This window comes from Nilaparvata lugens, chromosome 1 (genome assembly GCF_014356525.2).
Source record: "Nilaparvata lugens isolate BPH chromosome 1, ASM1435652v1, whole genome shotgun sequence".
In the NCBI taxonomy this organism is placed as follows: domain Eukaryota; kingdom Metazoa; phylum Arthropoda; class Insecta; order Hemiptera; family Delphacidae; genus Nilaparvata; species Nilaparvata lugens.
In genome coordinates this window covers 31,343,502-31,362,910 of record NC_052504.1, presented here as the reverse complement: position 1 = coordinate 31,362,910, position 19,409 = coordinate 31,343,502, and the positions used below count along the sequence as shown (strand labels likewise).

The 19,409-nt window shown below is 32.9% G+C and overlaps 1 protein-coding gene across 2 annotated transcripts in view; it reads right to left on the bottom strand.

Moving 5' to 3' along the window:
- Nucleotides 1–15,137, bottom strand: part of LOC111053339 (BRD4-interacting chromatin-remodeling complex-associated protein-like) — a 36,573-nt gene extending 21,436 nt beyond the window's left edge. Inside the window, exons 1-9 of one of the 2 annotated variants that reach the window (XM_039425629.1) lie at nt 15,102–15,137; nt 14,299–14,345; nt 13,721–13,790; nt 12,333–12,393; nt 8,775–8,960; nt 7,109–7,213; nt 2,795–2,844; nt 666–721; nt 376–434 (exon numbers count right to left, since the gene is read on the bottom strand). In XM_039425629.1, coding sequence (XP_039281563.1) covers nt 376–434; nt 666–721; nt 2,795–2,844; nt 7,109–7,168 — 225 coding nt within the window. In that variant the 5' untranslated portion in view covers nt 7,169–7,213; nt 8,775–8,960; nt 12,333–12,393; ... (1 more) ...; nt 14,299–14,345; nt 15,102–15,137. The other variant, XM_039425634.1, reaches the window with a different exon arrangement.
- Nucleotides 15,138–19,409: the final 4,272 nt, after the last annotated feature.

The window sequence follows — 19,409 nt, the reverse complement described above, 5'->3', positions numbered from 1 at the left end:
TGATCTTTTTCTTTTTTTAGTCTCCGTTCAGTCTATATCATTTCTAATAGAAAATCAGTGGCTAGTCGGTGACGGTGACGGACCAATGTAGAGCAGTGCAATGGAAATAAATCGCACGAAACTCTACATTACAGAATTGTATTGCAAGTTGCAACCAGCCAGGATCAACGGTCTTGAGTCAGTTAATCATATGAATTCTTAGCTTTGTGCAGATACCGGATAAACATTGATATCAACCCAAGAATGATAGATAAAGTCTATATAACTTGGATGCAACCTAGCATAAGCAGAATATAGAATAATTTGATTTGAGAAACATAGCATAATTTGGAGGAAAAGTTAGTAAATATAAGATGATAAATAATAAAATTTTACCGGAGGCAAATTGGCGACTCCCACAGATTGATTCGAAGTCAACGTTATATCCGATACTCCTGTAAAATATAAAAGTTCCAGTCAATGAACTATTCAAAATTGCATATTTCTAGAGCTCTATTTTTAAAGCTATATTCTAGACAGATATGAACATTGAACCTAAGAACGTGAGACTAAGTGAGGATATGAATGAGTAGATAGTAAATTGATTACTACAATGTATAACTATCGTACTTCAAAAGGAAATCCAAAGTTGTTTCCAATATTCTACAAAGTTTGAAGACACATACCTAGGAGATGTTGATCGGCGATTAGTTCAGATCGTCGTGAAGTTCGGTTCCTGTTTCTGGAAATGGCAAAAATACCATTATTACAAGCAGAATCAGTATATTTTTATGCACATTTTATTAATAAGAGTATTGCATGAGCAGAATTCAAAAATCGAAGGGAAAATGTAGCTTGTAGAAAAAATTGAAGGAAAATGTTGAAATTCGTTTTTTTTTACTAAGATGCCGAGTAGTCACTAATGAATTCTAGCCTACGTAAATTCAGTAGAATCATCTCTTTCAGCATTATAGCTATGCTATTTTTATGTTTTACAAAACAGTCCTCTAAATAAACAGGTTCGTTGGTCCACTACTCAAAAAAGGTAGTTTCAGATGGTTTAAGCGTGAAAATTATGCTGATTATTTCTTTAAAAATCTTTATAATAAAGCGACCTTGATTATGTTCATTTTTTTGAAGGGACGGATTCAAAGATCCATAGCTTCAAAGAGCCTCACATGTCAACCGAAGCTTATTGTGTGTCCCAAGTATGTTAGTTGCGCAAACCAATTCCTGTGTCCTTTACAAGGTCCATGAGTTTTTTATCCCTATACTAACATCCCATTCATCACCTGGTTGCTTGCAGCCAAAAAGAGCCCTTCTTCTAGCCCCTAGTCTTCCACAATCCAGTATAATATGATTGGCAGTCTCTTCAGACTGATTACAAAGCCTACACATCTGACTTTCATTTCTGAGTCCAATTGTGTGGAGATGTTTCCTGAAGTGGCCATATCCAGTTATCAGGGCAATGAACTGCTTGACCTGACCTCTACCCAGACTCACCAGCCAGCTAGTGAAGCAAGGGCTTGCGTCTGCCAGCAGCCTTTTGCCAAGTGCTTGACCAGGGTGACCTTGCCATTGCGATGATGTAAGTCCCTGGACCATTTACTTATTGTATGGAAGGCAGTTGTTTCGCTTATGCCACAGCTTGGCTCTGGACCAAAGAATGGCATACTGGAACCCCGCTTAGCAAGCTCATATGCACGCCCATTACCTCCTATGCCTACATGACAGGTACCCAACCAAGATGAACAAAGTTGTGTGTTTCAAGCCTGCTGAGTGTTTTGTGGCACTCCCACACCATTTTAGACTTGATTTCATTGGAGTCAAGAGCCTTGAGGGCAGCCTGACAATCTGACAGGATTACTATGTACTTGTCGCAATAGCGTCTGGCAATGCCTATGTTGACACAAGCCTTGATGCCCAAAATCTCAGCCAGAGAGATAGTACAGTGTTGTCCCAGACTTGCACAAAGTTGTGTGCTGGGTGAATCACTGTACACCTCGCAGCCAGAAATCTTGATTACATTTATTGTACTTGAAGCTATACTACAGAGTGATTTTTTAGTCTTGTTATTCAGTTTTCAATGTAATTTAAACAATAATTCAATTGTAATAGAAATGAATAGTTGAAATTGAAATATATTTCATTACTCATTTCTTATTTACTAAAGATCACTAAAGAATATGTTCAAAATGTACACCCATTGAAGTTATACACGCTTTAATTCTTTTCACCATGATATTAATGTTCCATGGCAAAGGACGACCGGAATCCTCCCAGAATGTTACACTGATCAATGATAAAAACTCGCACTGCCATGTATACACCGATTGCGTAGGGCTACCAACTTCGTGCAACAAAATAAAATCTTCCTTTATTGGAAATGAATTAGCACACATTTAGAATACGGTAAGAGGACTAAAAAAATCCCTCTGTAGTTGGCAAGAACAAGGCCTGTTTCAGAAAACACTGACATTTAATGTGGAGAAGCAAACATGATCTCGTGGAAGTAATTGAGAGATGAGTGGGAGGAAATGGGAATAGTGCTTCACATTTACATTGTATGAAATACAATTCACAGGGAAGCTGATGCCACATGATATGTTGAAGCTGTTGATGATCCATACTTACCAGGGGAATCTACAGGTAAAAGCTTGATTGAAATGAGAGCAAGAGTCAAACATGTAGAGAATAAAAGATAGCATGCTATTAGAAATTTTAAAAGCAGAAAATGAATAGAGACAAACGCGTTGGTAAAAATTTTAAATAAAGCTGAGAATGCCATTTAGTTTAAGCTTTGATTTGAACTTACATTTTGGCAATCAAATCTTGAATTTCTTCAAGACTAAATGGGCACGGACGCTGAAAATGAGAAAAAATATATTAGGCTATTCCGAATACAAACTAGCTAGTAGTTTTACGAACAGTAGACCTCGCTCATGAATACAACTATCAAACTAATGAGAAGGGCCAGTACAGTAAGTACAGTATATTGTGGAGATTTAGCCATGTAATAAATTATTTTCTCCATTGAAAGTGCTAGAGACACTGTTTCCAGGGATACCGGACTCATCAAGGAGGTACCTTTATATCTTCTCCATATTTACAATATTAACATATATTACAACTTTTCTAATAATTAATTATAAGAAATCGGTCAACTGGCGGAGAAACGGAATATGCAGTAGGCAATTTAGACGATGAATCGTCTCACAGACGATTGTGAGACGGAAAATTATTCTAAATAAGATGGGTTTGTTGGTGACAATGACAGGAGGCTGCTAATGATTATTTTCATAAAAAGTGGATTCAATGTTTGAAACACACAAACACAAAAAATGCACATTTTTAAAAGTACTTCATCCGCTCTTTCATGAGCTGTCTCATGGTCTCATAGATACAGCGCGAATTCGAGCGAGACTACTACACCTCAGAATTTTGCATTCATTCATTCCGCATTCATAAACTGATGCAATAATGTGTTTATAGGGCATTCTCATGCTCTCTCTCTCTCTCTTGAATAAATGAGTCTTTCACAATTTGAGTAGGCTAATTATAAAATTGCACCTGATAACATGAAAATTAAGTTAAAAAATAACTAAAATAATAACTGATAGTTATGAATGAAAGAAGTTTGAGAATAAAGAAATGTTTATGATGTTAAATATTGTCTACAACTGAAATAGTTGTTGATTTATTGGTTGATTAATTTTTATGACGATAAAAATTGTCCACAACTAAAATAGTTGAGTTATTCGTAACATAGACAATAATAATTATTCATGTATAAAGAGCGTAAATAAAACTCGACTTTATTGCTCAAATTACATACCATTTTTTTCTACAACTGCAGTATTGGAATCCAATACAATAAAGAGTTTTTTTTTAAAATAATTAATTCAATTAATTTGATAAATTAATTTAATAATAATAAGATGATTCAATTTAATTATTCTATCTAATCATAATAATTTATTTTCTAATGATATATTATTAGAATAAGATAAAACAATTAGTATCATCTGCAAAAAGAATCTGGTAGGAACAAGATTCGAACCTGGGTCCCACAGTGTGAGAGCCAACGCTCCAGGTCTCTCCGCTACCATGAGCTGGTGACATCAGCTCAAAAGTAGGAATCAAAGGCGAAAAAGTAGGAATATGAATTACTGTATCTTCAAAGATAACGGCCCTAATAGCTATTTATGTATTAAGAGCGTAATGCGTGACTTTATCGCTTGCGCAAAACAGTTATCATGCGACACGAAGCGGAGCGTGATAATTTTGCAAGAGTGATAAAGAAGCATTACGCGCGAATTTCATACAAAATTTTTTCTACAACTGCACAAGCCTGTTAAATTACTTCTATATGGCAGAGTTAATAATAATTCGACACTGATATCCATTATCCATCATGGCTGCAGAGCCGGTACACCTACAATTACCAACTTTTTACGTTAAGATCTGACCTACTTTTGGCGAGCTGCTCATCATCAGCTGATTAGCGAGCAAAAAGAAACTCTTCTGCGCATGCGCGAATGATTAGCGAGCGTAAAGAAAATCTACTGCGCATACGCAGATGGTTAGCGAGCGAAAAAGTAGATTCTCCTCAGAAATAAGCTGTTTTATGAGGAGAATTGAGTATGTAAATTCATTTTTTATGCACAGTTGTAGAAAAAGTAAATTTCTGGATTGAGTTTGATCTGCGGTTTTTTAAATTACAAAAAACCAGAGGTCTTATCAAAAATCGTTACACAGACGTTTCTGCGCCTTGTTTCAAAGAACTTGCATACCAAATTTCATCCAAATCGGACAATAACTGCGACTGTAACTGCGGTACAAACAAAAAAAAAACACACAGACAAAAGCCGATCAAGTCGAAACTAAGACCTCAACTTCGCTTCGGTCAACTAAATTCTAATAGCTTCTTAAAATAGCTTTTTAATCTTGTGATGAAATAATGTACACTAAAATTTTGGCAATGTAAATGAAATTATTTATAGAAAATATAATAAATAAATACAATGTAATAGTGAATAATTAAGTGGGTAGTATTGTAGTTGTTTTTGTGTATCTTATATTCTTTTGCAGGTTATTGAACTGAAATGAAATTTTATTCTAACTTTTTTAATGTGGGGATTGACAAGGTTTTTATCGAAATTGCTAACGTGTTGCTTAGTTGTCATAATTAAAGCAATTTTCGTTCATTTTTCAAAAACCGTTTCAATTTCATGTTAAAAAAGCTACTGTATTTGGGAATTGTGCGAGCATTGACCTTTTTGCAGCTTTGGCTTTTCCACTGGAAGTTATGCTCTATGCTCGTGGAGGGGAAATAATGTTCAGTAAAAGGGCCGGAATTCGAATTGAGACGTGAACGGGAGAGCATGTAGCGGTGTGCAAGCCTCGGTCCTCTGAATGGATCCCATTCAGAGGGACAAATTGTTAATTTTCCGTTATTAGTAATTTGTTTAGTTGGAATAAGAAACAACATTTTATAGAATTTATTAGAAGTAAAATTAGGAGATTAATTGTGTGTTTGTTCGAAGTAAAGTGTAATGATGTAAATTTCAGAAGTTGCTTGATAGTTTAAATTGTGGAAATGGTAAGTGCCAAACTGTTGTTTTTATTTAGCTCAAAAATTTAGTAACATAGAATGACCGAGACCCGAATTTAGTTGCAGCAAGTTAGCAAGTTCTCAAGTGTAGAAATTGAAAATTTAATATACAATTCTGTCCTAACTCTATTGCTGAATAACTTTGTTTAAAATAATAACGTGACTATAATTAATTCGTTAGATTTAGCTTTCAATAAATCTGAGGTTAAATTTTTAAAAGTCTTTTTCATTGAAGTTCCTGGCTCGTAGTTATACTAGTTGCTAAAATAGATGACAATCAAATAATGATGATAATCTGTCCATTTGAATGAATGAATCCACTAAGATCCCAACCAATCAATGATTCAAATAGATGTTTAATATTAGTATAATTTTAGTAATATTATAGAAGAGTAGAAACTCCCCTCCGTTTACAAAGAAATCCGTAAATTGTTTACTTGCTCATCTGTGGACTAGAATGTTGAAAATAAATGTGATACATCCGTTTCAAGGCTTCATTATTAAAAAAATTGAGAAGATAATTATTTATTCTCTGTATAAATTTATTCACATTTTATGTGAGTAATACCACTGATATTACCAATGACCAATGACTTTACAACTTTGAAAGCACACGAATATTTATTGAAATTACTTATAGAATTGAGAAAGGTGTCATTTTGTTATAAAAACACTTCACGTTTAAGATGTGGGTGTTATTTTGGTTCGATGTGACAGCCGTTGATAATGCGACATACATCCCACCAGTAATCGATTTCTTGTCACACTCGTACCAGCATATCAGGTGTAAGTTGTGCAACTGCAGCGATATCAATGTGATCCGATTTCAGAGATAATAAAGATTGTCTGGTAGAGGCGGAACATAAACCTTGTCTTGTCCTCAATGAAACCCCACAGGAAGAAATCCATCGGTGTTAAATCCGGTGAGCGAGGTGGCCATGAAATTAGGGCTCTGCATGGTAAAATGACACTTGTCCATCTTGTTCAGCATGACGGTGGGTGCACCACCTCATTTCCACGGAGAATTTTGGGATTTTCTAGAAAATCGCTTTCAACTTCGCTGGATTGGCCATGCAGGGCCAATTGCATGGCCACCTCGCTCACCGGATTTGATACCGATGGATTTCTTCCTGTGGGGTTTCATTAACGATGTGGTTTATGTTCCGCCTCTACCAGACAATATTAATGATCTCTGAAATATACTTAATATTATGTTTTATAAATATTATTCATTTATTAATCATATCATTCAATCTGTAATCAATATAGAGAGAGCTTCAACTGAACTGTTCTGCTAAGCTGTTCTGGCTACACTGGATAACTTTACAAAAAACTAATTGTTATAAGGTATATCTTTGTAACTCACTTGTTTTTTTTTAAATAAATAAAATATTCTAATCATTCAATCAGTCATTCTTTCATGACAACTATCATATTTTATGAGACTAATATCATACTGAAATGCAATCATGCAGCCTTGAAATTGGTATGAGTTGAATCAGAAATAGAAAGCACCTTATCAGCAGGTATGTCTTCTGGTTCTTCATTAGTATCTCCCCGTATATCCTGAAGCATCTTTAGATTATCTTTGTATTCCAAATGTCGTTGACGGTTACGTTTCTGGAAATAAAGATACAAAGACAGAAATATTAGACAGTGTGATTTTAATGAACATGGTATAGTAAGGAAGCAGATGCGCAACAGTATAATGCAATAATAAGTCACTATAGAAGATACATCAATGATTGAAATCTACCAAGAAATATCAGTGTCAGGTGTGGCTTTGCAGATTCTCCTCTCTGTGAGTGTAGGGAGGTTCAGACGATGAGCCACATCCTAGAGTCATGCCACTACCTCCGTAAACGGAGACTAACTAGACTCTAACATGCCACTAACTAGATTCTATGAAGGGCTGCAACAATTAAATTTGGCTCTTGACGATGCCATACTCCGGCTTGATAATCTGCTTTGCCAAACGTAGTAGGTACAAAGTATCTATTATTAGTATACTACTATTTCAGCTTACTGATTTTTTTTTCTATTTGTATTGTATATAGATAGTCTATCCTTGTATTTTGCTGCTCGCACCATACGCATATATGTCTAGTGTCTTACTTTGTTTTTGTTCGTCCATTGAAGCCTGAAGCTTCACCACATGCCTCGTAACCCTCTACATAAGGGAATGAGGTCGAGAATGGAAAAGTACAAGTTCCAATAAAACAGGTATACCTCTATTGGCTATACTTCATTGGCTCTTGGTTCAAACTCGATTTTGTCCCTTGTATAGGTTTAAGTTAATACGCCCAATGAGTTATAAAAATGGAACTATGATTTGCTATCTATCACGATAAATAGGAGAGATACTACTTCTAAATACAATGCTATCAATAAACTACTATCTATGTAACGAGTGACCACGAGAAACATTTACAATTGAGAAAAAAACACAAACAATATTAATTTTGCAAGATACTATTTATTCAACTTGAGTAAAATAGTTGTGAGTGAATGCCATTCACTTTTCATAGAGGATATTATGGCAGGAAGGTGACGTCCTTCCCTGAGGCAATTTTTTATTCTGTTCAGGAAGCTCTTCCACACTCGTTCCTGTGTATCCTCAGTGATCTATCTGAATTAAGAATCCTTATGCTAAAATTGATCAGTTCAGTAGTTCTGACGCGATAATGATGTGTCAAACATATATTTCGAATCCCTTACATTATAAGCTTATTATCTTCTCTATTTATAGTATAGATATATAGGAGAAGATATAGACGCCACCTTATTAAGTAATGCTGCTTTCAATTCATCTAAAGTGATTTATTTGTGAGGACATTTTTTTGAACGACATAATTGTTTATCGACATAAATCCCATACTTTGAATGACTTGAAAGCGGCGATACGTACTGAGGTGGTGTGCATCACTGAGGATACACTGGAACGAGTGTGAAAGGGCTTCCCGAACAGAATAGAAAATTTCCTCAGGGAAGAAAAAAGTCACCTTCCTGACATACTTTTCTCTACATGAAGTAAATGACTTATACTATTTTACTCAAGTTGAATAAATAGTAGGCCTATGCCTATCTTTAAAAATTAATATTGTTTTTATCCAAAATGTAAATGTTTCTCGTGATCACTCTGTGATCATTTTTTATTCAAAATGTCTATAAATGATCTTACCCTGACAACGATTTTGAGGAATTGATCTAGGTGATTGAGTCTGGAGACGCGGTTCAAAGTATCATCAGCTGCTTCAGCCAGTCTGGGCCGGGGACGGGGTCGAGGTTGAGGTCTCGGCCTCGGAGGCACGGGTTGCGGTTGCGGTTGGGGTTGGGGTTGCGGTTGTCTCCTCCCGCCAACGTCAACCTGAAAAAGCAGCCACAATCGCACTCCATTAGAAACTTTATTGAAACATTCGCTCGACTATTCAACAATGCTCTGATAATTAATAGATCATGTGAATAAATACAGGTATGTCATTAACCTACTGGTAGACTACATTATGAATACAAATTATCAAAAACCTTATGACAGTTATCATCAAACTGTACATGGATTACAGGATTAGGCTAGGCACACACCAGTGAGTCAAGACAAGACAAGACACGTTTAGTCACAATACTTCACATTGTTGCAACACACACCGATTAGTCATTGTAATTAGAAATGTCTTCATAAGCAACTATGTGAATTATTGTGACTAATCGTGACGAGTCTTGTCTTGACTAACTGGTGTGTGCCCACCCTTACATAGACAAGACTACGACACGATTGCCAAGATTACATAGCAATGAGTGTCATTCATATGTGCAATTTCTCAAATATGCGAGTATTTCTACTTTTCATTACGGTATTTTTGTTTATTATCAAATATTATCAGAAGATTTCAAATAATATTAACATAATGTCATTTAAAAGTGTAAACCTAACCTCCCATTTAACCTTTAACTGATTGAACAGAGCCTTTTAGGTTTTGGTGTCTAGAACATTTGAAATCTCGCAGATCTGACGCACTCTCATAGAAATGTTTATTGCTGTATTATTTTTGTGTAGCAGATTACTGAGACCTGTCACACTAGTAACTTAGCATGATATATTTTACATGGAAGTTCTACCTAACGATGGAGTTAAAGTCATTTACAGTGATTAGACTTCTGCGTGTAGTCTAAAGGACTACTAGCCACCTACTCAGCAATTTGTCATCTCCTAGCGAGTCAACCACGCATGAGCCTGGAGCTCATGGTCCTCAGCAACAAATATAGTAATTGAGGCAAAAATTGTCTGCGGACCGTATGCCAGTTGGCGGCCGCAAGGATGGTTGGTGAGAAAGTCAGCTCATGGCCACCTACTTCATGAGAAAGCGCGTTGCACCCTTCTTTCACCCTTGCGGCCACAGACGGACTCTCCACAAGTCTTAACGTTTACATCTTATGAACTACCGCATCTTTATAATATGGAAATATTTTCTAATTGCACTACCGAGTATAATATTCTATCGTATAGAATAGAATCTATCGAGTAGTATTCATCGTATTATTCATCGTAGTATTCATTTTACGTAATATTCAATTATAAAAAGTCATCATATTGTGATACAATTTTGAGTAAAGAATAGCATCAACCAAATGCAAAAAGGATACACTCAATAAATTGATGAAGCCAAAGAAAGTTAGTATGTAAAAAGTATTTCAAGAGTTACACAATTACAAAAAATTGAGAATAAAAAAAATATTATATCGAAAGTTTACACAATTACAAAAAAGTAGTAACATGATTAATTGGGGAGTAAAAAATTGCTTAATGCTCGAAATTGGAATAAGAACTATAAAATTCTTATGTATACCTGATAAAACGAAACAGTTTCAAAATATAGCACATCAAATATGAATATTGAATAATTTCTTATTTGAGAAAGTGAGTTGACAATAGTAGCAGAACAGTATTGACTCGTATAGTACAATAACGAAAGCTGATGGCGTTATCAAGTATGAATGAGCATTTTTCTAGTATTAATTATAAGCATAATGCAATAATAAACCAATAATAGAATCACCGAAAAGCTCAGTGCAACTTCATAGAATATGAGTCAGGAATTTCTCTTGTTCACAAACTGGATGACTTATTACATGAGGTTTCAAATTTGAAATTATTCCAAGAAGAATAGATTTATACTACAAACGTAATAACAAAAAAACAATGAACCCTTGACCGTTAGTTTTCGTTAATCATGCATTATACTGTATATCTTAAGATAAATAAATTCTAACAAACTGAACACAATATGTGTTATCGTTTTCTTTCGCAAACTATAAATTACATACATGAAAGTTGGAAATCAAAAACTTTTATAGAATAATATGAGTAATTTTGTGTGAATTCCATTGAATGCTTTATATAGAGAAAAAACATTCCATCACCAAAAATAGATTTTAGTTGAGTCATTTTTTTGTAAATGGAATAAATTTCTCAAGAATTGATATTGTCGGAAAGTTTTCGTTTCATTCAATCAACAATACCATGAAAAATGTATCCTAAACATTACACGAATTTAAAATGATCTGTCCCAAATCTTTGAACGTCTCTGAGACGCTCATATCTCAGAAAGTAAAGATCGATTTTTTTCCTGAGACAACTTTTTTATTTAGATAGCATACAAATCAAAAAACGTTAAGGCTGTCAGGACACGCAGTGTTCCTTCTTTTAACATCATTTTCCGTATCTTGTTTTTGAAACTTAAAAGTTGTTTGGTGAGCCTATAAACTCATACTTGAGTGTCGTTTCATCAACTTATAATACTTTATTGTTCTCATCAAATTTAAATTCTATTTGGAAGCCTTTTACAAATGATGAACGATTCATCTTCCAGGATTATCGCCAATCAGACATGGAATTGACTCTAATGATGCACTCATTACAAAATGTGATTCATACATTCAACACATCAATACAATACAACAATGCAAGAAGAATATGCACAGAGAATACAAGTGTATAGCCATTACTTTTCTGCAACCACATTATGCGTAAATCGATACCAGTACATACAGTGTCGCATCCACATGATATACTCACATACATTACATTAGGATAAATGTATTCACATACAATTCCATCATGCCGCTTGTACAAGGTCAGTAAAAATCATACAAATTATCATCCCACAGTCAGAACTGAAAACGTCTCGATTCTAATTTTGAGAAAATTCTATGGTGACAGAATCTCAATACGATGAACCAACACCTCCGTTACGCACAAGAGTTTGAAAAATCAAAATTTTCCCTCATAGTTAATATTATATTCATTTTTTCATCTAAGCTGTTGTATCTCTTCCTTTCTAGAGGTGATCAAATCGGCCATGCCGTACTTAGTATTCATATAGCAAAATATAAATATACACGAGAAAATCCAACATAGATATAATTATCTATTAAATAATACATCTATTTATTCATTCATGCTTATCGAATATGATTGGAACTTTTCAAATCAAATCAATTAATGATGATTAACAAATCAAAAACAAACATAATATTGGTTGAGTAGTGTATTATCATGCTAACAGCAAGGTGCTGTGTTTAGTATTCTACATTCTATTATTTTTGTGTTAAATAACTGGAAAATACATACAGATAATTTAGATATCATAAGATTGTGGACACTTGACCCAAAAATGCGTGAGGTGTGAAATTTTCAAGATGCACACTACCAGACAGAGTTCTACTTTACTATTTTACTCACCAACTGCCCTCAGGCATTTTTCAACATTTGAGATACTGCCAGTTGAGCAGAATACATTTTTCTGGAAACGAATGCAGTAATTGATTTAAATACAACAGTGCCGTATATAGTAAATAATACCATACTCAAAAATCGCTTTTTGATTCAGTTAAACTATTTATAGAAAGTGAAAAAATGTGGAAGAGCTACGTTACTCTCGAACGTTTCCAGGACATATAAACTTGAATACAATTTTTTCCTGACTTTACTCGCAGTAACAGTGATTCAACAATGAGATCACTATTTTTCAATTAGTTCTGCGTTGCAAATCTAATGTTATGTGATTTATCAATCAACATAATCTCAATGAATTATTCTCACATAAAGAAAGAGCATACAATAATTCAAATAATATTTTTAAACATGAGTGGAGCTCTTCTATAAACTTTATAAAGCTAAGGAACATCGTCTTTGATGTTCCCGATCCTAACACAAATCGTATGACTGGAGATTAGTATCATTTCTCGACATTCATCAATACAAATATTATTGATCATTATTGAGTACTCGTCATTAAAGATAACAAGAGTTTTCATCAATAAATTGGAAAATATTTAAGTATATATTATAATAATAATATATTTCTTCCCTTCTTTGTGAAAAGTAATAATCTTTTAACAGGAATTACAAATCTCCTTGCAGTCTTATATGAATGAATTATATAAATCTTCATTTACGAAGAGCTTACATTTTTCATACCCCGAACACAATAAAAATCGAGTTCAAAATATCTCAATCAATTTCATTATTGATAAGTATAGTGAATTGGCATTTTTAGCAACTGGAATATCAAAAAATACTCAATTTGGAAACAATTATAAGAGAGTGAAAATATTCTTAAGATGTTGTTCTGTAACTTATTATAAATAGTTCGATTTATTTAATAAATTCTTTTGAATATGGCTGATACATAAAGGTATCTATAATTAATTATGAAAAAGGAAAGTTGAATTGAAATTACTTAGTGAATTGGTAGAGTTCAAAGCGTACAAATAAAAAGCTATAACTAAACCCAAGATCGGAAAAAAGAAAGTCGGAGACAAATTTATGGAAAAGTTTACGTAACTTATAATAACTCAAGGTTAAGGAATGTAATATAATTCAATGGAGTCAATTATATAAATATTATTGATATTTATTTAATTTATGATTCTCAGAAATCAATAATATAGGTTAACGTGTTTTGCACTCCGAAAAGTCTCATATAATGATGCATTTTTGACTTCAGTGTTGCAATTGATCCAATGTTGGAAAATGCTGATTGTATTAATATTGGAAATATCAATAAAATATTTATTTTGTAGAAGAACTCAATACGAAATGGAAGTTGAAGTAAATAATCAACATACCTGCTCAGTTTCATCTGGTCTACCTTGCTCTCGTTGAAATAATGAAGCCGGTCTCAAATCTTCAGGAAGCCTGAAAATGATATAAACCTAACATTATAAAGGAATTACATCTACCTGGAATTTATTCTTAGAAGTAACACTTTCAATAATACTTCTTATTGAGTCTTATTGGAGAAACTAAATCAATGGAATCAAGTGTATAGCTCAGGAGGGAGCTTATGTGGATTTGTATACAGCAAAAAATGTTATTGGAATAAATAAATTGTACCAAGTTAAAGAAGGAATCGCCTTCCATGACTCCACTTGACCCTGCAGACTTCAAAGCATTAATTAGCTAAAACCTCATAATATAAAAATCAAACATCAAGAATTTAAAGTTTAGAACACATGTTTGTAGATTTATCAAAGGCTATAAAATATTCGTGGGATCTCAAGTTGAGTACATCAGAAATACCAGTTTGGTTGAAAAATTTGTTGCTTGTTAATGAATGACAATCAATTTAATTTAGCACTATTTTCGAATCGCAGCAATAGCTAATGAATGGGAATAGATATTTTGTAATATGCTTTCAACTCACCAATTGATGATTGCATCGGTATCCCATACAATTTCAGCAGGCATTCCCTGAAAAATAAGAATTTCTGATAGTAACATTTTCTCATAACAGTTCATCAATTAACTTGATCACAATAATGTAGAAACGGTTCAAACGGTGCAAATCGAATTACTTACTTGACATACAAAAAAGTGAAAACATCAAGAATCAATTATTAAAAGATAAATTTTGTTTCAATATGACGTATATTGAACTTAAAACGTACAGAGAAGTGAAATTAAAGTATAACATTTCAAAAAATACTATAACTAGAAGTATGGATTGTTATCTGGAATTCATTAGTTCGTTAGTAAATATTGGATTCTTACGGTACTTATTTTCAGAATAAGAAAGCATAATCAACCAATCCAATCATAATATACTCCGAATTTCATATGAATTTATGACAACCATAATTTATTTAAAGTACTTAATATTGTCTTTTTTCGTTAGGGCTAATATAAATAAAAATAGAAATCTAGTACCCTTTTTAAACTGTTTACTCACAGTCATTAGTATCATTATAATTGACATCATCATCTTGACTTGATAATGGCATCATGTAGCCGAAACATGTTGTGAGTAAACAATTTTAAAAGGGTACTAGATTTATATTTTTATTTATACTTGATATTCTATTCTGCTCGTTCAATAATTCAATTGCATCATTAAGATAGTGTAGAGCTGTAGAGTGTTTAGTAAAAACGAACTAGGGAAAATTATCAAGGATAATAAAATAAGAGTATGAGATAAATTGAAAGTGAAATAGTTAGTACAATACTCACAAAGTTGGGTGCTTCTACTATTTCAACTGGTCTGATCTGTTAACAAAGCAAAACAAACAAAAAATTAGATTCAATTGTTAGATAATTAAAGTTTGAATGAATTGCTTGTAGTAAAAATTGGAATGAGAAAATTAAAGAACAGGTTGAAAAATCAGAACTATTGAAATATTTCTTAGGAAGATAATGATATTGATCATTTATATTATTCAAGTTAACATTACATTTAAGAAAGATTACATTTTGCCTGAGTGATTTTTTTTTCAATTCAATTTTTTGTTGAAAGCTAGTTCAAAATCTTCTAGCGGAGAGAATGAAGGAGAATATTTAAGAGAAACACCTTTTCATCTATTTTCTGAACACGAATTCTGAACAATTGTTATCAGTGATGAGAAAAAGAATTTTTCTGGAACTGGAAAATAAATATTGCACGGCAGAGAGAATTTAACACAGTTTCAGATTATTTCCATAGACATATAGAAATTGTTGTTGATTATAATCAATAAAGAAGTGAATACTTGAAATGCACTCACAGGTTCAACATCCGGAAGTAAATGTTGTGACGAAGCTGTAACAAAAGGTATAATCTCAAATTAAATAAGCAAATACATCCTTTCTTGAAATGATATTTCAAGTTCATATTGTAGCACATTTTCTCTCTTATCAATTTTTTATTATAGCTTTAGCTCTGTTATTTTGTAGCATGTCTATGTTCTCGCATAACTCTGTATGTGATTTTATTGTGTGGGGATGTTGGAAATCGAAAGTTTAATGGAAAAGCTTGCTCAATCAATGTAAAGATCCATTCCTGGGGAAATTGAAGCGGTTCCAGGCGAAATATTGAAGAGTTTGATCAAAGTTTGTGTGTCAAGCACGAACGACATCTTCTCCAAATAATTATTTTTTCAGCTATATAATCAAATTATGACAAAAATTGAAAACTATAACATTTAAAGCAGCTAGTGCTACTTAAATTCAAAGTGCTATTCATTCGATATTTGAAAACATAATCAATGCTCTATGCATTATGGAGCATTTGTCTTCTACGCTCCATAATGTACATTGTATTCAGCATCTTGTTTATAATTTCTGCCTGCTGCGAACATGCTTTTTTCAACTTCTTTTAATGATCTTAATTAATTATTATACAGTTTCTAATGTTGAATAAAATCAAATATAAAATATGTTTTATTTCCTTTAGACATAGATTCAAAGAAAGTTTTACATTCAAAATTACAGATGGTATCTCTTATGCATATTCCTAGGCATAAGCCTGAGTTGAAGGGAATCACTGCCAATTTCAATGTATTTTGGTATTTATAGTAACTTTTAAAATGTAAAATTGGTGATTTAATTTCAGTTACCTTCGCAAGTGAAAATGTTGATACATGAACTAAATAGGCTAGATAATGATAAACAAAATTCTCTTTCAATTATAAAAATTGAATTTTGGGAATGAATATTCTCTGGACTAGCACCTGTTTCCTCAGTCCATCAGTATAATGCTTGCTTTAATAAATGAGTAATTTCAAACCAATCTGTTTGTTTGAGATTGATAATATTGTTACAAAGAAACATGACTAACCTTTTATAAGGCTGTATTATAAGAGAATGATGATATTCACATCTTTCTTTACACAAAATGTGAAATTTTCAAATCAATTTTAATATTTTATTAGAACTTTGGAATTGTTTTGTTTTCACTGGCTTTATCATCAAAATTGATCATTGATTTCTCCCGGATTATTCTTATAGTGGAAAAACCTTTGGCATGAACAGAAACCTGAACTTTGGACTATATTTTTCAAAATTGTGTAAGAAATAGTAAGAGCTATGCATGTTTTTCTCCCACTACGAATTTCTGAAATTGGATGAAATAAATAAATCTTAATGTCTGTGAAATTGGAATGAGTAAGCTCACCACCACTCCTTTCAAGCATGTCAAGAAGGTAGAGTCCCGGATCCTGGTCTGTTATTCTCTCCAGTGGTTCGATCGGCAATTGCTCATCAATGCAGAACAATGGCGGCCAAGATTCATCTTCGTCACTGCTCAAAAATAATCGTTCCTCATTTTAATTTTAAAATCACTTTGTTCTATAGATTAACGTCAACATTTCGTTGATATATGTTAAATTGGGGTTTGCTACGGTTATACTATGAAATCATCCGTGTAGAAATTTTTATTGATTAATTAATGTGATATTAATTTTTCAAACCTCCTATTTGAAGAAACAACGAATTGAATAAATTTACATATTTGTTGTAATAATACCTATAAGAGTTGATTTCATTTTACAAAAAATTATTACACTATATATTCGCGTCGGTGAGCGCCTGGTAAGTGAGGTCATATGTTATAATGGCGGTTCAGAAAGATAAGAGGAAGGCGTTGCCGATTCTCTGCCTTTCTACTACCTTTTAAATAAAGTATAGCTGATACCGGAATATTAACTGTTCATTCTTGTAGAAAATGATCAATTATATTTTATTGGTCAAGAATATATTTTTTACGATTTCTCATAATTGAGATTTAATATTTTATTAATTAAAATTTTTTAATTGTTGAAAAACTATCTGGCAACGTTGCAGAGGTAGAAAAGGATCGTGCTATCTGATTTGTCGAATGTTAGACAAGGATAACAACACCAATGTTAATCAAATACTGTCATTATAACGTGACCTCGCTTTAGTGGTTATTTTCAGACTATAATAATTCCAGAAAAATTGAGAATTCCATTGTTTCTACAAGCAAGATCATAAGAAGCTATATTTTCTCCATAATTAATTTATCTATCTGATAATTTTATCATTATTATTTAATAGAAATATTCATCTAATATGGCTTGACATGATACATTGAAATAACAATCACCATTTTACAAGATTATTTGCGTTGGTTTGGAAGCACTGAGACGCAATGAATAATGCAAACGTTCTCTAGTGAACTTAATACAATTTGAGAGTCGGTCTTTGATTAATAAAATGCAGTACATATATCATGCATTTGAAGAAAAGTATATGAGTCTTAAAAGTAGCAACATACCTAAAATCCAAGTTCAACAATTGATCATATCTTCTTCTTGATCGTAAAGACCCCTTCATGAAAGTGATATCACCTAGAAAAAGTGAATCAAATTGATAAAATAAAGTGAAGTTACAAGAAGATACTGGAAAACCGAAACCTGCCAAAACAGGTTAACAATTTAGCCTGCGGTACTTTTCTGTAAGTTGTGTAATTCTGAATATTGAATAAATAGATATATGAAAATGAGGATTCATTTATTCAATGATACACAAAACACAAAACATTGAAATGATTGGGGAAGGACCAACAGGCACTATACAAAATGACAATCAAAATCACCTGCGATCTCATAAGCCAATCAATAGAACAGCAATAAAATCTGTAGAAGCAGATTTCAGCTTAACTAGGGCCTAGTAAAAAGAGTGGTCAGTAATCAGAACAATGACTTTCTATTCATTACTCAAAAAACACCAGGTTCCAATTTACCACGTAAAACATGGTCAGCATATCTGGGGGAAGGGGAAAAGGCTGGTTCACCTTTTTGTGAGTGTGAAGCAGTTGAAACTGTGATGTACATTGTGGGGGAATGGCCTAGAACAGGCTATGTGAAGATTTCCTGCTGGCTATACCAGAATCAATATAGCTCACTTAAATTCACTGGAAGCGCGCTTATAACAAAGTGATTTTCATTACAAAGTGAAAATGAACATTTGAACATGTTTAATGCAAAGACTGAGATATATTTTATTCCTTCTTTATGTTTTCCTATAGAATGTACGAGTATATATGTACGTATTTGTGTTGTGTATACGCTTAATAAACATGAACGATTCAAGTAACTTACAGCCACCAATTATTGTAATTGGGATGAGCGCATGTTTGAATAATAAAATAAGAGAATATCAATATGAACCGAGAGAAAGAGTTTTGGGTTGAGCCGGTTGTTCTTCTCCTAATCTTGGGTACTTTTGCTCTTTTTCAGCTCTTTCTTTCCATTTGAGTACTTTATCTTGATTATGCACTCTCCAACAAATGATGACAAAAACAGCAAGGAAGTGCAATAGTCTGTAGGTTGCACTCTATCATTCTAGATATATAATTATGTCAACTTACTATATATATTATTTTGCTTATTACTATTTCACTTTTTATTTACTTTCATTTTGTTATTAGAACTCTCCCCCATTCACAGACGTATAGTCTTCTTGGGGGATTCCATTTTTCAATGCTGTTATAATTTTAAAACAAAATAGTAATGTAATTTATCATTATATTTATTATAACTG